Source organism: Elephantulus edwardii, unplaced genomic scaffold, assembly GCF_000299155.1.
Source record: "Elephantulus edwardii isolate Elephantulus edwardi_28Jun2011 unplaced genomic scaffold, EleEdw1.0 scaffold00151, whole genome shotgun sequence".
Lineage (NCBI taxonomy): Eukaryota > Metazoa > Chordata > Mammalia > Macroscelidea > Macroscelididae > Elephantulus > Elephantulus edwardii.
The window spans coordinates 551,407-569,052 of NW_006399901.1; the positions used below are offsets into that span (position 1 = coordinate 551,407).

The 17,646-nt window shown below is 39.3% G+C and overlaps 1 protein-coding gene across 3 annotated transcripts in view; it reads left to right on the top strand.

The window, feature by feature from the left end:
• Nucleotides 1-17,646, top strand: part of MTMR3 (myotubularin related protein 3) — a 161,023-nt gene that overhangs the window by 124,874 nt on the left and 18,503 nt on the right. For all 3 annotated transcript variants that reach the window (XM_006894775.1, XM_006894776.1, XM_006894774.1), the window contains 2 exons: nt 6,453-6,549; nt 8,976-9,089. In XM_006894775.1, the coding sequence (XP_006894837.1) occupies nt 6,453-6,549; nt 8,976-9,089 (211 nt within the window). The remainder of the gene's footprint in view (nt 1-6,452; nt 6,550-8,975; nt 9,090-17,646) is intronic.

The following is a 17,646-nucleotide window of genomic DNA, read 5'->3' on the forward strand; positions in this document are numbered from 1 at the left end:
GATCTTCCCTGCAGGCTTTTCCAGATCAGTGGAACCCAAAATTATCCAGAGAGAACACACCAAATGAAAATGTGCTTAAACTGTCGCTACTTCACTCTCTTAACCTTTATACTGTGTTTCCTCTCTTATTAGTTATTTTAAAAATTATTTATTTATTAAGTTTCTATTCGCATATCCTAATAACCTCAATTCACTGTACCCTATTGCATTAGACTGTACTGTAAGAGCTTGATGTATGTAAAACTTCTATCTCTAAGAGGCCTCCCTTAGTTTGGGTTGCCAGCATTTAGTCAGCAAAGCTTGACTTCTTTTCTCCTGTTCTCCCACAAATCACAAATGGAAAATTCATCATCTTTTTGGATGACTTTGTTATTCTCTTGACACTTTACACTGTTTCTTTGAATTTGAGCCCACTCTAAGGATACCCCTTAACTATGTCAGGTCAGACCTTTACTCTTTTTTTTTCTTTTTTGTTTGTTTGGGACAGACCTTTACTCTTTCTTTTTTTCTTTTTAATTACTTGGAAAAAGAAAACCCTTTTCTACTCGTCTACATCTAATTATTATTTTTTAAAAATAATTTTAGTGAGCATTTACAGATTTTTGGATTTCCATTCATTCATTGCTGCACTTCTCTCCCTGCCCATCTTCCCCACCCCCACCCCCCAGTTCGTTCCTCTCTTTCAAAAGTAAAAGAAACACTCCTTCCCTGGTACACAATCCCCCCAACCTTTACTCTTAAAGAATTCCAATTATGCATAGCTTTGTTTTGAGTTACATTCTCTAGTTGTCCTTCCTGATTATATCTGAAGGGTTGTTTTTGGTTTTGCTTTTTCATACCGTCAAGCCTTCAGACTTTTTTAGTATTCTCTGTCTTAGGTTTTCAGGTAGGAGGGCTTGGTGAGTGTAAAGTGCTAATTCTCCTCTCCTGCTGTCAAGTTAGAACCAGTTTATTGCTGACCCTCAGGCTGTAAATCAAATGGGAGGAGATTGCTCATCCTTCTTCCATAGAGCTGCTGGTGAGCTCAAACTACCAGAGAGGTGCTGCCTTTTGGTTAGCAGTGCAGCTGCCTGCACCACCAGAGTGTCCTGGAGTGTTAGGGAGTTAGAAAACCTGAATTCTGACCTGCAGCCTGCCATTTAAGTGAAGGGAAAACCCCCACAAACGTCATCAGTCAAGCCATTTATCTTCCCTGTACGCTCTTTTCTTTGTTCTTCAAGTTGGCACATTCATACTCTTCCTAGGGAGCTCTGAGTATGGGGAGTGCCTCCCATTTGATTTACAACCCCACAAACACTGGAAAGTCAGCTCTGTATTGATTCCAGCTCTACAGTAGTGGGAGAAAGAGAGACAGACATGATTCCAACTTGACAGCAGTGAGATAGAATAGGCAAAATGACAGCAGATTCAAGGTGACACAACTGGAACTGATGGCTTGAAATTTACTCTAAGTAAATTGAGGATTTTGTTGCCTTCTAAGGTATACAGTCCACATTGAGGTTAGTGGCTGTCACCCACATGGAATCTTACTGTATTTCAGTGACTTGATAGCACGCATGTGTGCGTATGGCTTTTCTTTGTTGTATATTTTCACCATAAAGAACTGAGCAAAACTTGATTTTAATAAGAAATCCCATCTTTGGCATGTTTGAGGCCCGCCAACCTGGTTGTCCTGACTCCACCCGCTATTGCTCACTAGATAGGAGCATACCAGACTAAGGTGAGTTAGCACCTCACATATTTCAAAGTGATGCCTTTTGTTGTATAATCTGTCTCAGCACATGAGATCACAGGCAGAGATCCTGAGGGATGGAAATTAATTTTGGTATTTTTTTTAAGCAGTTAATAAACTCAGAGTCTTTTATGGATTCTTTGCATAGTCCTTTAAGAGGAGAATGTGCCAGAGAGGCCGGAAGTGGAAAAATGTCATCACCACTTTGGAATTCAGATGACTGTTGCTAGCTATTAAACTTACCATACCTAAGCTGTACTTTGTCCACTGTTTTAGCTCTTAATTTACTCTAGAAGTCTCAGCATTGCTGTAGGAGTTTACCTGTGATACTTGGAAAATTCTTAACTTCTGCTTTTAGCATTATTTCAGACTAAAAGAGAAATAGACTTAAAGTTGTCTGTAGGTTCAACTTGCAGCTGGTTTTTCTCTGTGTACTTGAACATTAATCAGGAGTCCCAACATTTGACTGGGCACGTCAGCCTCTACTAGCATCAGGCTTACCTCTCTAACTCTCTTATGGGAATGAATTCATTAAGCTCATCTTGTTGATCTGCAGATAGCACGCTGCTCTGAGTCCTACACGGTCACACAGCTGCTTGCTTAGTAGAAAGCAAAAGGCCGTGCCAGTGTAGTTTGCAGTTCAGTAAGTGCCTCTATAGAACATTATGTCACAGAGAAGAATGACTTCTTCCTCTCATTTAGAAATCTAGCCTGGCTTAGTTCTTAACCTTCTATAACTCTGGTACTAGTCTACTTATTCCCACGCTGAGCAAAGGCCTAGCTTCTCTACCCTTTAAGCAGTATGTAATTGTAGACTTAGAAACGCACTCTCAGCCAGGGAGGTGGACTTTTTATTAGGGAACATTTGTTTAGATTGCTGATTGACACCTTGGTTAGGATAGAAGGAGGGTTTATTATAGAAGTTGTTTTATTTTTCCTATCGTGATTAATTGCTTGATTTGTGAATATACAACCCATTTGGGTTAACAACAGATTGCACTTAACAGCTGTCTGCCCCCTTTTTTTTTGGGGGGGGCTACATCTTAGTGTTAATAGTACATACAACATATTGTTGTTGTATGTGCCACTGAGTCCCTTGAGACTCATAGCGACGCTGTGTGCCACAGCCCTATACCCTGTTCTGTCCTCTGCCAATCTTATTATCTCCAACACATCTACCTCCATCACCCCAGTCACTGAATCGGTTCATCTCACCAAGGGTCTTCCTCTCTTGTGCTGTTCCTCCACCCTCCCAAGCATGACACTGCCTCCAGGGACTGGTCCCTCTTGGCAAAGTATGTTAGACAGAGCTTCAGAATCCTTGCCTCCAAGGAGCACCTTGGTTTCACCCTCTGGGATATGAACCTTTTTGTTCTCCTAGCAGTCCATGGTATATTCAGTATTCTTCTTCAGCACCACAGCTCAAAGGCATCAATTTTCCTTCTGTCATTCCTACTCATTGTCCAGCTTTCTGATGCATAGCAAGCAATACAATATTAAAATATGTCTATAAATATATATAATATTTGCAAAGCCAAAGATCAGATTTACAAAGATATGATAATTAAAAGGCAGTAATGATGTCTAAGACCACTATTATACAAAGTTAAAGAAATGTTTACACATAGAGAGAATCACAGTTACAAGGGAGGTTCTCTCTCTCATTGCTATCAAGTTGGAATTGACTCATAGCTGACTTTTCAGTGGATTTTTAAAGGCCATAAATCGCACAGGAGAGTGTCTATATTTCTTCCTCAAAGCAGCTGGTGGAGTCCAGCCTTTAATTGGCAGTGTAACTCCTTAACTATTAATCAATCACAACTCTATTTGCTTATTTATAAGAAATACCAAATGGGGGAAAGAAGCATATCCTTATTTGGGAGTTGTGGAATGGCAAAGGCAAGAAGGGTTAGTAGTATAGAAATAGAAAGCTAAACAAAATGACCTCAGTATTGAAGTTGGACTATATATCCATATGGTAAGAAGCTGCACTGCAATCCCAAAGGCAGATGGTTTGAATCCACCACCAGCTGCTATGCCGGCCAAAGCTGGGAAGTCTTCTCCTGTACAGTTATCAACCTCTGAAAACCCTCCGGAGGATCGGTTCCAAATTGATGGTGCTCAACAGCAGCAGCAGCAGCAACAACAACATTCAGTCAGTTGAGACGTGGGACTACTGAGAGAAATTCTTGAGGGGCATCTAGCAGTGGATATGTTTTCATTTCTTCCTGGGATGTGCTTCTTTATTAAATAAACATATTAAGCTTCTAACAAGGTTTGACAAAAGCCAATTAATTATTCAAGGTCTACTATTGGTTTTCAAACTTAAAGTTTGATGATAAGTAAGTCATTAAATACTTTTTCTTAAAAAAAGATTACAGATTATCAAAAGCATCATACCAGCTAATGAGAAGAGATTTTTTATGACTTTTTGTGTAATGAATTGTAGTATGAAATATTATTTATATTGATTCAGAGTTTATGAAGTGGAGGGAGCTCTGGTGACTTCCTGGTAAAGGATTGTGAAGTCATCACTTCAGAAGATAGAAAGATAATTAAAACCTGTGTCTATGAAGCTTGAATTAACAGTTTTTGCATCCTCTCTGCTCAATTCACACTTGGACTGGTAGGTCTGAGCCCTTCCAAGAGCAATGGTTCTATGTAGTAAGTAGCTGGTGGTTATTTTTAAGCCACAGAATCCTTTCAGGGTATCTCTGTATTTGCCCTAAGAGGTAAATATTAATGTGAAATACAATTAATGTAAGTACTTTTGCTGTTTCCAAAGACTTGGAACTGTATCCTCCGGTAGGAAAAATCTCTTTAATTAATGAACTTGGAGTTGCTCTAGCTTTACAGCTTGTAATTTGTGATTGTGAATGAAAGACTTCTGTCTAGTATTCTTGATGGTCAATAGCAGTGCTTATAACTTGTAGACAGATGGTAGCCCGATTCAAATAACTGGCTTTTCTATTTGGAAGCTTCTACATTGCTCGTAAAACTTCCTAGAACGAGATTAACTTCATCGCGTTGTTTCTTTCAGCATCTTTGCACTTCGTCTTTTTATAGTTCTCCTTCAGGAAACATGTAATATCTAGCTCAAGAAAAACAGTTTAAAGAGGGAAGTTTCACAGTCTTGTCCTTCATTAGCGGTAATTGTCATTTTCAGTTCTGAAGCTCCTCTTGCTGATCAGTATCTTTTGTGCTTTTATTTATCCTTGTTTCTCTCAGCCTCTGCCATCCGTTTTACTTCCTTTAGCATATCTTAGAAATGCTGCGTATTATTATTTTGTTATTTCATAAAACCACTGCCCTAAGAGTGTATATTTTCAAGGAAGAAGATAATTTCAGATCTTCTGGAGCTTTGAAATTGTTTATAGTAGTTGCGTTTCTGCATTTATTGCTGTGTTAATAATGAGAAAGCCAAATTCATTAGGCAAATGTAACCAGCTTATACTTGTTAGGCTGATGTTCTTAACATATGTCTAGCAGTTAGCAATCCTTTGTCTCCTAAGATTTCTAATCTCTTCTGAACAAAAAGATTTTCCAGTGATCTGAAGTTATTTACTATCTTTTTTCCCCTCTTACATACTGTGGATTATCCATACATTTGCCTGAAGAAACAGTAATAATATATGAGTCTTTGTAGAGGGTTTTAATCTACTATTACATGTGCTCCATTTTACCTTACTAAAATAAAAAAAAAAATTAAAAATCTTGCATTCTGAAATCTGGCCAAAGTGTTTCAGAGGCAGGGTTGGGAAGCTACATTACTATTTATGGTGAATTTATTACTGACTTTATAATTTTAGTGTGAGGAAGGAAAGAGCCAGTGTAGTTACAAAAGTACTGGTATTGGGGCCACACAGGCCTGGTTGTAATCACCTCTCTATCTCAGACTTGTCCCTCTAACAAGTTGAACGATGCTCTCAGAGTGGCTGAAGGGTATGAGATAACAGAATTTTTTAAGAGAAGGAACACAACATTCAGTATATGTTCCTGTTTTGCAACAGTGAGTTGGTTTCTGAATTTATCTTCCGAGAAAGCAACAAAGGGTGTTTATCAGAATACTACATTTCTCTCTTATCAGAATGTTTACGTACCTCTGTGTGAGAAAATGGAATTTAATTTAATTCCCTGGAGGGAATGAAATGAATAATTTTTTAAAAATATCCTTTGTATTATGATCTGGGTGAAAGTTTACAGAGCAAATTGGTTTTTCATTCAGCAATTTGAACAGCTTTTGTTTTGGGACATTGATTGCAATCCCCATGGTACAGCAAGCACTTTCCCACCTCCTTCCTTTGTTTACAGCTTCATTCATTCATTCTTCTTTCCTTCCCCTTTCTGGCTTCTCAGCTTGGTTTTGAGCACATGCTGCCCTTTTGATCTCATTGATTGCTCTAAAGAGTGCACCCATCCCTGCTGTCTGTTATGGTTTCCCTTATAGGGCTGTCTTATGGTTTGGCTGAATGTTGATCTCCAAGGGTAGATGATACAAGATAAATCTTGATAAAAATGTTTTTCTTCTTCTTTCCTCTTTTATAGTTTTAATGTGACAGAGACTTGGGGGTTATTTTTCAGAGCTAAATATATGTTATTACATTACCTATACAGTATTTCCCTTGTGAAAATAACTGAACAGGGTGACAGGTTTTATTCAACCTGTTTTGCACAATGGGTATTCATTTCTTCCTTTCTGCTGTCTTTTTCTGGCCTCTAGGGGAGCACGTCACGTCAAGGTTTAAGAATGAAGTGGAGAGGATGGGTTTTGATATGAACAACGCCTGGAGGATTTCCAACATCAATGAGAAATACAAGTGAGTTTCTTGGCCTCCGTGAACTGTATTTCACTACCAGTCCCTTTGTAGAAACCCCAGCTCTCATGTGGCAGAACATTTAAACTTTTTTTTCCCCTATTGGAATTTTATTAAGTCTAAATACATAATCTTCCGAGTACTTCTTGAACCTTTTGTTCTCTTTATTGTCAGTGAAGTGGAAAGTAATCCTTATTTAACGAGATCCTGGAAACCAGGCCCTTCTTTCCCAGTCTCTTTTCTTCCTGGACATGTTTGTCTAGGTATCGCTATGTTTACCTGTAGGTTGGCATTTTCCATCATTCTGCTTGCCACTTGGCACAGCATATTTGAGATAGGATCAGTGCTCTAAGCAAAGATAAAACAATTAGGAGCTAGTTTTTATAACTATAATTTTATGGTAGATCATATAAGATAGACATAAACATTACTCTGTTCTTTTGAGTTTGATATGAAATTAAATTCATAATTATGATCCACTGAGAATCAAACCCACTACCAGTCAAGTTGATTTATCATCAGTGATTGTAGGACAGAGTAGAATTGCTCATAGGGTTCCCAAGACTGGAAGTCTGTATTTGATTTATAGTTAAAGTATGATTTACAGTTAAAGTAATTAAATATGAAGCAAGCTGCCTCAACGTTTTCCTACAGTGGCTGGCTGATTAAAAAAAGAATTCTTTAGCCACCACACCAGTTAATCATTAAATATTAATCGTTATTAAATAGTAAACATCATTTTCCTCAAAGTATAATTGCTTTGGTGAAAGAGGCAGTTAATGTGATTTGAATGATCAAAGTTAGTATAAATTAAAGTTGTACAGGAGTCTTTGTATTGGTGTATCCTCCTCACAGGTTTACTTGCAACATTGTTTGGAAGTTTTAAGCACACTATTGCTCTTTAAGCCGCTTCAAATGATACCCCTTTTTCTGGTCTTGTTTGTGGCTAGCCATCAAAGCACATTCTTTTTTTATTGGAAAACTTCAGCTCGTTAATGTATGTAGTCTTTAGTGTGTCCATTGGCCAGTGAGCTGTGATCACAGAGTGTTTTGAAAAGTTGAGAGCTAGTGACCAGCCATCACTATGGTTTTCTCAGTGAGCAATCGAAGCAGAGACTGGGGTGTACATGAACCATGTTGTAAAAGACTGAGGTAAGTGTGTTGGAAGGGAAAAACATTTACACTCAAAAACTGGTTTCAAAATCCCTAGTTCATACGAATTTTTAAAATTTAACTTGTCTTAAGGGCCACTCATTCCATCTCAAAACAAATCTTTGGGACATTGAAAAACTCTTCCCATGACAAAGGAAGAAAGAGAGAAATTTGTTCTCATATTAAAGAGAAAAGGAATGAGACTTACAGTTATTATTAACCTATATTATATATTAACCTATGGATTATATGTAGGAATTTGATGGTAGGTGTTGGGTATTTTGTATAGTTACTCTTGGTCATAGCTATTCATGTGCTTCATTGATTTTTAAATTCCTGATAATTAATCTTTTGGAAGTTGAGAGAGACACGCATGTACAGAGGAATCATTTGAAACAAATAAAACTCTACCGCCTAAGTGAGTGTCTATATTTCTGCCTGTTCCTTAATGCATGTAGGCTAGGGTAGGGTGATAATGGTGCTGCGGTATGCTTTAGTATGTGGAGTAAAGACCTTACTGTCTTCATAGCTGAAATGGACCCAGTAACCTATAGAGAGACATTGTTCTGTATGTAAAAAAATAATAAAGTGAACTTTTCCAGGGCCCCAGAGAGCCCCCCACCCCCCGGTATCCCCTTTTTCTGAGTGTAATCTGCTGAAGTATGTTTTATAGGAGTTATAGTCACCATCTTGTTCCTATTACTACCTTGGCTCAATGGGACTATGCTTGTGTATGGGCTGGGCTGGCCCTTGATACAGTTTCTACTAGCCATGATTTCTCCTAGTACCTATAGTTAAGATACTTTTTTGGTTCACAGTATGGAAATTTGAAATTGTGGGCTTTTGCCATTCTTTACCTGTTTCCCTTTTTCAAAAGCCTGAAACACTGGGCGTATTCAGTAGAAATTACACTGATTCATGCTACTGTAACTGTCCCCTATATTCATGTAGTTAGAAATGACCTGGAGAGATTTGTCACAACACAGTTAAAAGAAGAATGCCCCTTAATTCTCCTACTTTTATTGATTGTCAGATCCCTGAAGACAGCATCAAGTATTAAATAGAAAAGCATGTAACTTGATAAATATGTAACAAAAACTCAAGATAACTCGTTCTACTGAAAAGGCAGGCTTACGTAAAATTCCTTTTAACTTGCTCAGTGTTAAAATACTGACTCACTTGGTATCTTCCCTCCTTTTCTATTTCTTCCCCTTACCCATGGTGGCCCCCCACCCCTTGTGTCTCCCTTCTCCCTTTTTTCCTCCTCCCTGCCCTAGACTGTGTGGTAGCTACCCACAAGAGCTCATAGTACCCGCCTGGATCACGGACAAAGAGCTCGAGAGTGTAGCAGGCTTCAGGTCCTGGAAGCGTATCCCTGCTGTCGTCTATAGGTAAGAAAGCACAGTACGGCCTCTGCCACTGCTAACCTGGGAAGGGAGGGGGAGGGGGGCTCAGAGCGCCTCCTGGCTAAGTCTGCGCCTCCTTATTTCAAAAGCTGCTCCTTGAGTGGCACATGGGTACTCACTGCATCCAGAACCCTTAGTGTTTTGGAAGTGAGATGAAAGAGGATTTTGGGAAGGTAGGAAGAGGACAGAAGATAAAGGGTCAGGTGTGCAAAGCAGCCTCTGAAAGACCAGCATGTGCTCTGACCTTGGGGAAGAAGGTGGAGAGTTTTCTTCCAGCTCTGCCCAGCTGTGACTTTAAACAGATTGCATTAGCTTTCCAAACCATGGTTGGAAATGAGCATTTATTCCTAAAGGATGCATGAAACATTTTTGAAAATTGCCCTCCTCTTCCCTTTGTGATATCATATGGTGGGTAACACAGAAAGAGGACCAGGATGCTGACTTCTCACTGTCCAGAAGCAGATGGTGAGAGACAACATCTTTTAAAGAGGAACTGAGTTTAGTCCTTGGTTCTGAAGGGAGGAGAGGACATTAGCTAGCATTTAGCAGAGTGATTGAGGATGATGGCTCATGCAAAGGCAGAGTAGGGTCACAAGACCAGCTGGATCCTGTTTGGAGGAAAGCTTGCCCATGTGATTGTTTGTGTGGAGTCTCTGATTTAAGGAAACACTGATGTCTAGAAGCATAGTAAGATGCTATGCATTTTTTGGAAGACCTGGTGTTCATTTTCATGTGTAGGAGAAGTTTCGTAAGGGACAGTTGCTATGAACAGAGAGGTCCACTGGCAGTCTGCATATGACGCCATGAGGATTCTTTTTATGTCAGTCAGACCCTCTGACAAAGGAGATAAAAATTAACAAAAAACACCTCCAAGCTAAATTTTTACTTACTCAGAGTTTATACTTTGGAGATCAGAGATGATTCAGTTGACATAGATAAGAAATATTTTGTTAGAAAGTTTCTGAATTGCTGCTTCAGAATCCTTTTGATACTCTTTTAAAGAGAGGGCGTGCACACTGCATTGAGCATCCATTATTAGTAGGGGCTTTGGATTGAGAGAAACAAGTTCTGATTAATGAGAATGGTGAGTTAAGCCATCTGTGACTGTAGTTCAGATTTGGAGACAGCAGTATTAAGAAGGGAAGTGCAAGGAGGATGGGTGTTGCGTGCATAAATTTTGATGTCCATAGGCAGCAAAATCAAGGGAGACAGATTTCTAGAGGGAGAAAGATGGGGTGGTGGTGTGATGAAGTGCACAGATGTTGAGATCAGACTTGAGGTCCAGTCCTTCTCTGACATTCTTTGCTGTGACACCTTAAGCAAGTTCTTTAACTGACCTACTAACAAAATAGGAGCCATAGTTCTTTCATTGCAGGTCTATGGCAGCCTGTAAACACTGGGCTTCCCTAAGCACTCTCTTAGGATATATCCCTAGTGTCATTTTTATAATCCAGTGAATATGTTTTCACAAAACCCTGTTATATTTTTAAGAACTTGTTCCCTTTTATTCTTTAACCTTCAGATGCCATCTCGTTGTAATGTTCATATTCTCCCTTTCTGTTCATAGTTCACTATTTTCTTTGTGGGGTCTATAAGCTTGCGCCAAACCTGTGGCTTAATTAGAAACGCTGTATGCCAGGAGACATTCTGCTCAAATCTTGAGGTTGTGTGCAAGCAAGAGGTTCACCTACTTGAGGGATTCCCAGTGAAGTACTCAGTTTGCTCATTTGGTCCACTGAGGCAAATCCGGAATGCCTCCCCAATAAAGAGATATACTGCAAGGTTTTACCTCTACCAGTTTACACTACTTTTGCTTTCAGACCCCCTAGGAAAGTAGGTTGCCACATTGATCTGTCCGTCAAGTCCTAAGAATACCAGGGGATTTCAAGAGCCAGGAAAGCTGAAGGAGTTCTGAGTCATCAGTGATCTGCCCAGCTCAAGTGGGGCGCTCAGCCAGCTTCTCCTCTGTGCCAGCGGCTGTGCTAGATCAGCAGCCCTGCTAGGAAGCTTTGGTGGGGCTTGCCCACTTGGAGCATAAGGTGGGATGACTCATTTTCAAAGTAAGAGGCTTTAGGTGAATTTTCCCTCTTGGCAGAGGAGCCTTAGAATGCAGGTAGAAGAAAAACTTAAAATATAATTATCTTCTGAGGAAGGGTATGAGCCCTAGGTGGGGGGTTTTTTTCATCCTCACTTTTCTAGAGTATATGCATTTAAAAAATAGACAGACACCTTAGTAGCATAGCACATAAGAAACTGGACTGGTAACCAAAGGCTACTGGGTCAAACCCATCTGTAGCTCCTTCAGAGAAAAAATTGGCAGCTTCCTTCTATACCCATTTTGCAGCTTCAGAAACTCACTGGACATTCAGCGTTGACTTGATAGCAGGGGTGAGTTTAGAGTATATGCAAATGAAAAGGAAAAAGGGTCATTTAAAAAAATTTGCCAACTGTCTCTTTTCAAAGAGTCCAAATGGAAATGTTTCATGTAGTTTGTGTCAGAAGCTTACTGGAATTGGCCTTTCTCACAGAACATAGGTCATTTATCTCTGAGCCCCAGATTATTGCTGTAGCATTTGAAGACTTCCTGCAGAGTATGCTGAGTAGTATTGGGGTTCTTTCTTACTCTTCCAGACAAGGACACACCATGGTTTTGTGCAGGATGAGCCTGACATGTATTTCCTGAAGTGCATTGTCTGTAGACGACAGTGATGATTCTGAGGTGGCTGGAAGCAGGGACTTGTCGGTGCCACACTGAAACAGTGCCCTCGTTAATGCTTTCTCCTGCTGTGACGAGAGCACTTGATTGGATTTATTAGTGACAGCAGAGACTGCTCTAACATAGCAAGATCATACTAAGGGTCCCTATCCGTGGTGCAGTTCACAGCTCCCCTTTTGTGCTGGGGTGTCTGTTAGAGTCTCCTCGGCACTTGGGGAACTTTAACTTTCCTAGCTGACTATGAAAAAGGCATTGAAAACCTTCCTGTGTTTCTGGATAAAATGGAAGCATTCAGTGTTTTAGTAATAAGGGCAAATCGACTCACTGTCTTAAGATGAGCACTCTTCTCTGGTTCTGTTTCTTAAAACCATAGGAATGCTTTTTGGAAGTAATTTTTACATAACAATCTTCCATGCAAGAGTCTTGGTGGCACAGTGGCTAAAGTTCTGGGCTGTTAACTATAGTCAGCACTTTAAACCCACAAGTCACTGCACTGGAGAGAGTACAGCAGTCCGCTCCTATAAAGATTTATCATCTTGGGAACATCATAAGACTGTGTTCCTGTGTCTTGCAAGTTCACAGAGGAAGAAGGAATTGACTTGATGGTAGTGAATTCGGTTTGGTTTGGGGTATCGTTTTAGATATCTGTAGAAAAGCAGACTGCTCAGTCACTACTAACCACAGGGTCAATAGTTCAGACCCACCAATGCTTACTAGAAAGACCTGGAGTCTATTCCTGTAAAGATTACAGCCCAAAGATCTAGGCTGAAGAGTGCCATCTACCGTTCCTTTGGGGTACTGTTGGGAACCAGCATACAGAAATGGCACAGAAGCCTGCCAGCCTCTTCTGTAAAGGTTTAAAGTCATTTAGTGCAGTGGTTGCCCATCTTCTATTATATGCTAGTGGTCATTTTGAGAATCAGTGGGGTTTTACTTCCATTTTGACTCTGGTCAGCAGGTGAGTCAATTGAGCATATTGGCAATACAAGAGGTATTTCTCCTCTTTACCAAGAGGAGAGAATTTTATAACTACAGTCAAGTAGGTAGCTCCAGTAGTATTAGATTACCTTTATTGCCAAGTTTAATTAATTGTTCATGCATCTTAGGATTAGAAACAAATCTTTGATTACTCACTGAGAAAGACAGACAGATTCGGTTGTTGTTCGGTGCAGTTCTGTTCAACAGAAAGACAGACAGATTCGGTGGTTGTTCAGTGCAGTTCTGTACAACAGAAAGCTTTCTCTTCCCCCTGCTTTCAGGCTCTGCTGTCCTTTATTCTAGCTACTGTATCAGTCCTTCTCCTTAAAGGTCTTCCTCTTTCTTGCTGACTCCGGATTTTCCAAACAAAATGTCCTTCTCCCAGGGCTGAACCTTGTTGATACCATGCCCAGAGTATGTGAGATGAAATCTCACCATTCTTTCTACTGAGGAATATTCTGGCTACTCTTCTTTGAAGACAGATTTATTTGTTCTTTTGTCTGTCTGTGATATGTTCAATATTTTTTACCACCACCACAATTCAAAAACATCAGTAAATTTTAAGTTTTCCTTATTCATTGTCCAACTTGCCATGCCTACAGAGTTCTTATTGAAAATACTATGGCTTGGGTGAGTACACACTTTGCCTTCAAAGTGACCTCCTTGCTCTTTGGTATTTAAAGAGGCCCTTGGCATCATTACATTTGCCTGATGGAATATGTCATTTGAGTTCCTAACTGCTGCTTCTAAGGGTTTTGGTTATGGGTCCAAATAAAATTAAATCCTTGACAGTTTCTATCTTTTCTCCATTTATCATGTTGTTATTGGTCGAATTGTAAGAAAATTTTGTCTTATGTTGAGGTATAATCTATAGTGAAGACTTATAATCTTTGGGCTTAATCAATAAATACTTCAGGTCTTTGTTCCTGTAAGCAAGGTTGTGTTAACTACATATTTCATGTAATTTATGAGCCTTCTCTAATCCTAACACCACATTCTTCTTTATATCGTTCAGCTTCTAAGATTTTTTTTGCTCATATTAGTGTTGAATCAACTCAGTTCCTCCTGAGCCAGAACTTGTAGTTGACCCTCCAATGGATTTTTGGTGGTGTCTGTAAATCACACCAGAGGAGATTACATATATTTCTTTGAAAGAGTGCCTGGTGGATTTGAACCACCCAGAGAGGTAATGCCTTTGAGTTAGCAGTTCAGGTTCCTACTGATTATGCCGTCCGAGTTCCCTTACATGTTGAAAGATGAGGTGAAATAACCCAGACATATACTTTTCTAACTTTCCTTGTTCTGTTGGGATGACTGTTTGTTGGTCTGTGTACAGGCTCCAAGTGAGAACAATGAACTGTTCTCCGTATTAGCCATAATTTGTTATGTATGATCCACACATCAAATGCAGTTGAACACAAGTAAATGCCTTTCTGGTATTACCTGCTTTTAGCCAAGATTCATCTCACATCAGCAATGATAGCCCTCCCCTACACAGCCTTTTCTGAATCTACCTTGAGTTTCTTGCAGTTCCCTGTTGATTATCGCTCCAACTATTTTTAAATTATTCTCAGCAAGATTTTTTTTTCCACTTGTGTCATATTGTCCAATACTTTTCTCATTTTGTTGGACTTAAATAAAAAAGGATTGCTTCCAGACAGTTGGCTTGGTAGCTGTCTTCCCGATTTCTTGGCATATATACAAGTGAGCATGTCCAGCACTATGTTTGTTGAAACCCTTCAATTGATATTCCAGCAAATCTTGGAGCCTTAATTTTTTGGTCAATCCTTCAGTACAACTTGTACTTCTTCCTTCATTTCCACTGGTTCTTGATCATATATTGCCTTCTAAAAATGGTTGAGCATCAGTCAGTTCTTTTCTGGTACAGTGACCATATTCCTTTAATATTACAATTTAAAACTTGAATTGTTTTTTCTTTTTAAATAGTATGTTCCATTTGAGAAATGTCAAGTGTGTTCTTCTTTGGTTTTCTAATTCTAAGTCTTTACATATTTCCTAATAATTTACTTTATCTTCTCAGGCTTGTCTTTGAAATCTTCTGTTATAATTTCTTCCTTTTGCTTTAGCTTCTTTATGTCCTAGAACACCAGTGGCCTAGTGGTAAGGAGTTGTCCTGCCAACCCAAAAGCCTGTGTTTTGAATCTACCAGCTGTTTCCAAGGGAGAAAGATGGTCAGTGTCCTCCTGTGTGATTTACAGCCTCTGAAAACATGCAAGGCAATCAGCTGTGAGCTGGTTCCAGCTTGTTGGCAAATAACAACAGGAGGTTAATTTTTCAACAAACTGATAACTTATATAATTTTTTTAAAAAGCACAACCAAAAACCCAGCAGCAGCTGACAAACCAATACAAGTCAACTCTTTAAAGCATACATTTCAGTGAGTGGTGTTTAGTGTGTACAATCAACACTTCTATAAATTTTAGTACATTTTTATCACTCGATAAAGAAGTTCCATCCTCATTAGCAGTTACTTCTCATTCTCCCCTACAGCCCCCAGTTCCTGGCTGCTATTATCTAATTTTATCTCTGTTATTATATTGACCTATTCCAAACACTTTGTAGAAATAAAGTCTTAGAAATATGGTGGAATTATTTTGTGACTGACTTCTTACCTTTAACATTTAAAGGCTCGTAGATCCATGTTGTAGCATGTATCAGAACTTCCCTTTTGATTACCAAATTTTACTATTTCACAACTTTAAAATGGCTAAAGTCGCTTAACTAGGAAAAACCTGTTGTGTTGTTTTTTTTTTTAAATTTTTATTGCTGAATGTGTACATAGCACCTTATACACCACAGTTCAGTGGCATTGATTTCTGACAGGTTGTACGACCATTCTCCTCCTTGCTTTTGGAATCATTCTCCCTTCACTAGCATGAACTCATTGCTCCTAACCTTTCTCTCTGAACTAATGATTTTTTGGTAACTTTGATGTTATATAGCTAGATCTTAAAAAAACATGGCAGATTTTATATATATAAATATAAATTAAGTTACGATTTCACTTAAGACGTTAGGAAATATTTTTTACTTAAAGATTATTTCACCAGCAGTTTAGGGAGTTTATCCAGCCTCAGAAATTCTGGTTCTTTGAGAATTTGGCAGTCTGTTCTGCATTTTCTTTCCTTTTGATCAGAGTTCTTTTATAGACGGTCATGGTAGTGGTAGCTGGCCATTGGCTCCTTCTGGTCTCCTGGCAGAACGAACAGTTGTTCATGAGCACAATTAGGCATTTCTTTCTTTTATTCTTGACTCTCACTTCCTCTTCTGCTCCAGGTAAATAGAGGCCAGTTGTTGTGGCTTCTGTGGCTGCTTGCAAGCTTTTAACACTGCAGGTATTACCCACAATGTGAAAGTAGTACAGAAACACTGAAAATGGAAATAGTGCAGTGATAGGAGTTATCCCATGAAACCATGACCCTGAATCTCCAAGCCAAGAAACTCACACATGATCTTGGGTATGCATAAGCAACTTCTCTGTAAAATATACATGTATATGAGGAGAATGAGAATTCCAGAACACTTGATTGTGCTTATGCAAAACCTATACTTGGACGAAGAGGCAGTCATCAGAATACAGCAAGGAAATACTATACTGCATGGTGCAAAATCAGGAAAGGTATATGACAGGCATGCATCATGTCTCCATACCTTTTCAATCTATATGCAGAACAGATCATTCAGGAGGTTGGACTTTAGGTGGAGGGATATGGCATCAGCGTTGGAGGAAGACTCATCCAACAACCTACGTTATGCAGATGATACAACCTTGCTTGCTGAAACTGAGGCAGACCTGAAGTGCTTGCTGCAGAAGGTCAAGGACTGTAGTCTTCAATATGGATTGAAGCTCAACATCAAGAAGACAAAATATTTTCACCACTGGGCCAATTGGCAGCACTATTAATGGATGGAGAAGAGATGGAGGTTGTTAACAGTTAAAACTTAATTGGCTCCACAATCAACACTCCTGGCACCAGCAGTAAGGAAACTAAAAGATGAATTGCATTAGGTAAATCTGTTTTCAGGAACCTTTCCAGAGTACTGAGAAGCAACAGTGTCAGTCTAGAGACTAAGGTGTACCTGATCCAGTCCATGATCTCTGCAGTTACTTACTATACATCAGAGACCTGGACAGTAACTAAGGATGACAGAAGAAGTAATGCCTTTCATTTATGCTGGAGAAGAGTCTTGAACATACCATGGACTGCCAAGAAAACGAGTAAGTCTGTCTTAGAGAGGGTGAAACCAAGTTTCTCCTTGGAGGTTAGTATTTTGAAACTCCATCTTGCATACTTTGGGCATGTGGCGAGGGGGTCCTTGGAGAAGTACATTCTGCTTGGAAGGGTGGAGGGATAGCGCAGGAAAGGAAGACCCCAGATGAGACGGATTGAGAAAGTAACTAGGACAATGGGAGTAGGTGTGTTGGAGTCAGTGAGACTGGCTCAGGACAGATTTTATTAGTTGTTGTACACAGGGTCACTTATGAGTCACAGGCAACTCGGCGGCACATAGCAACAACAAATATATATATATATCCCCCATTTTCTAATTTAGTTTTTATAACTGTATAACTTGAAAACTCTGGATTTAAATAGCATCTTAAAGTCGACCAAAAGAATATGATTTCTTCTAAAAGGATCTGTCTGAACATGGCTTACTGAGGTTTATGCTGCTTTGTTCTTTATATGAGCTTGGGAAAGGCTAGTGGGCTGTTGAGCTATTTTCCTAAAATAAGCAGTTTGTGACTGAGGAAGTCTTGGGAGAGTTTATGAAGCAATTTGCTGAAAACAGGTAAGTGCTTCAGTACAAAAGGGGATTTTATTTTGA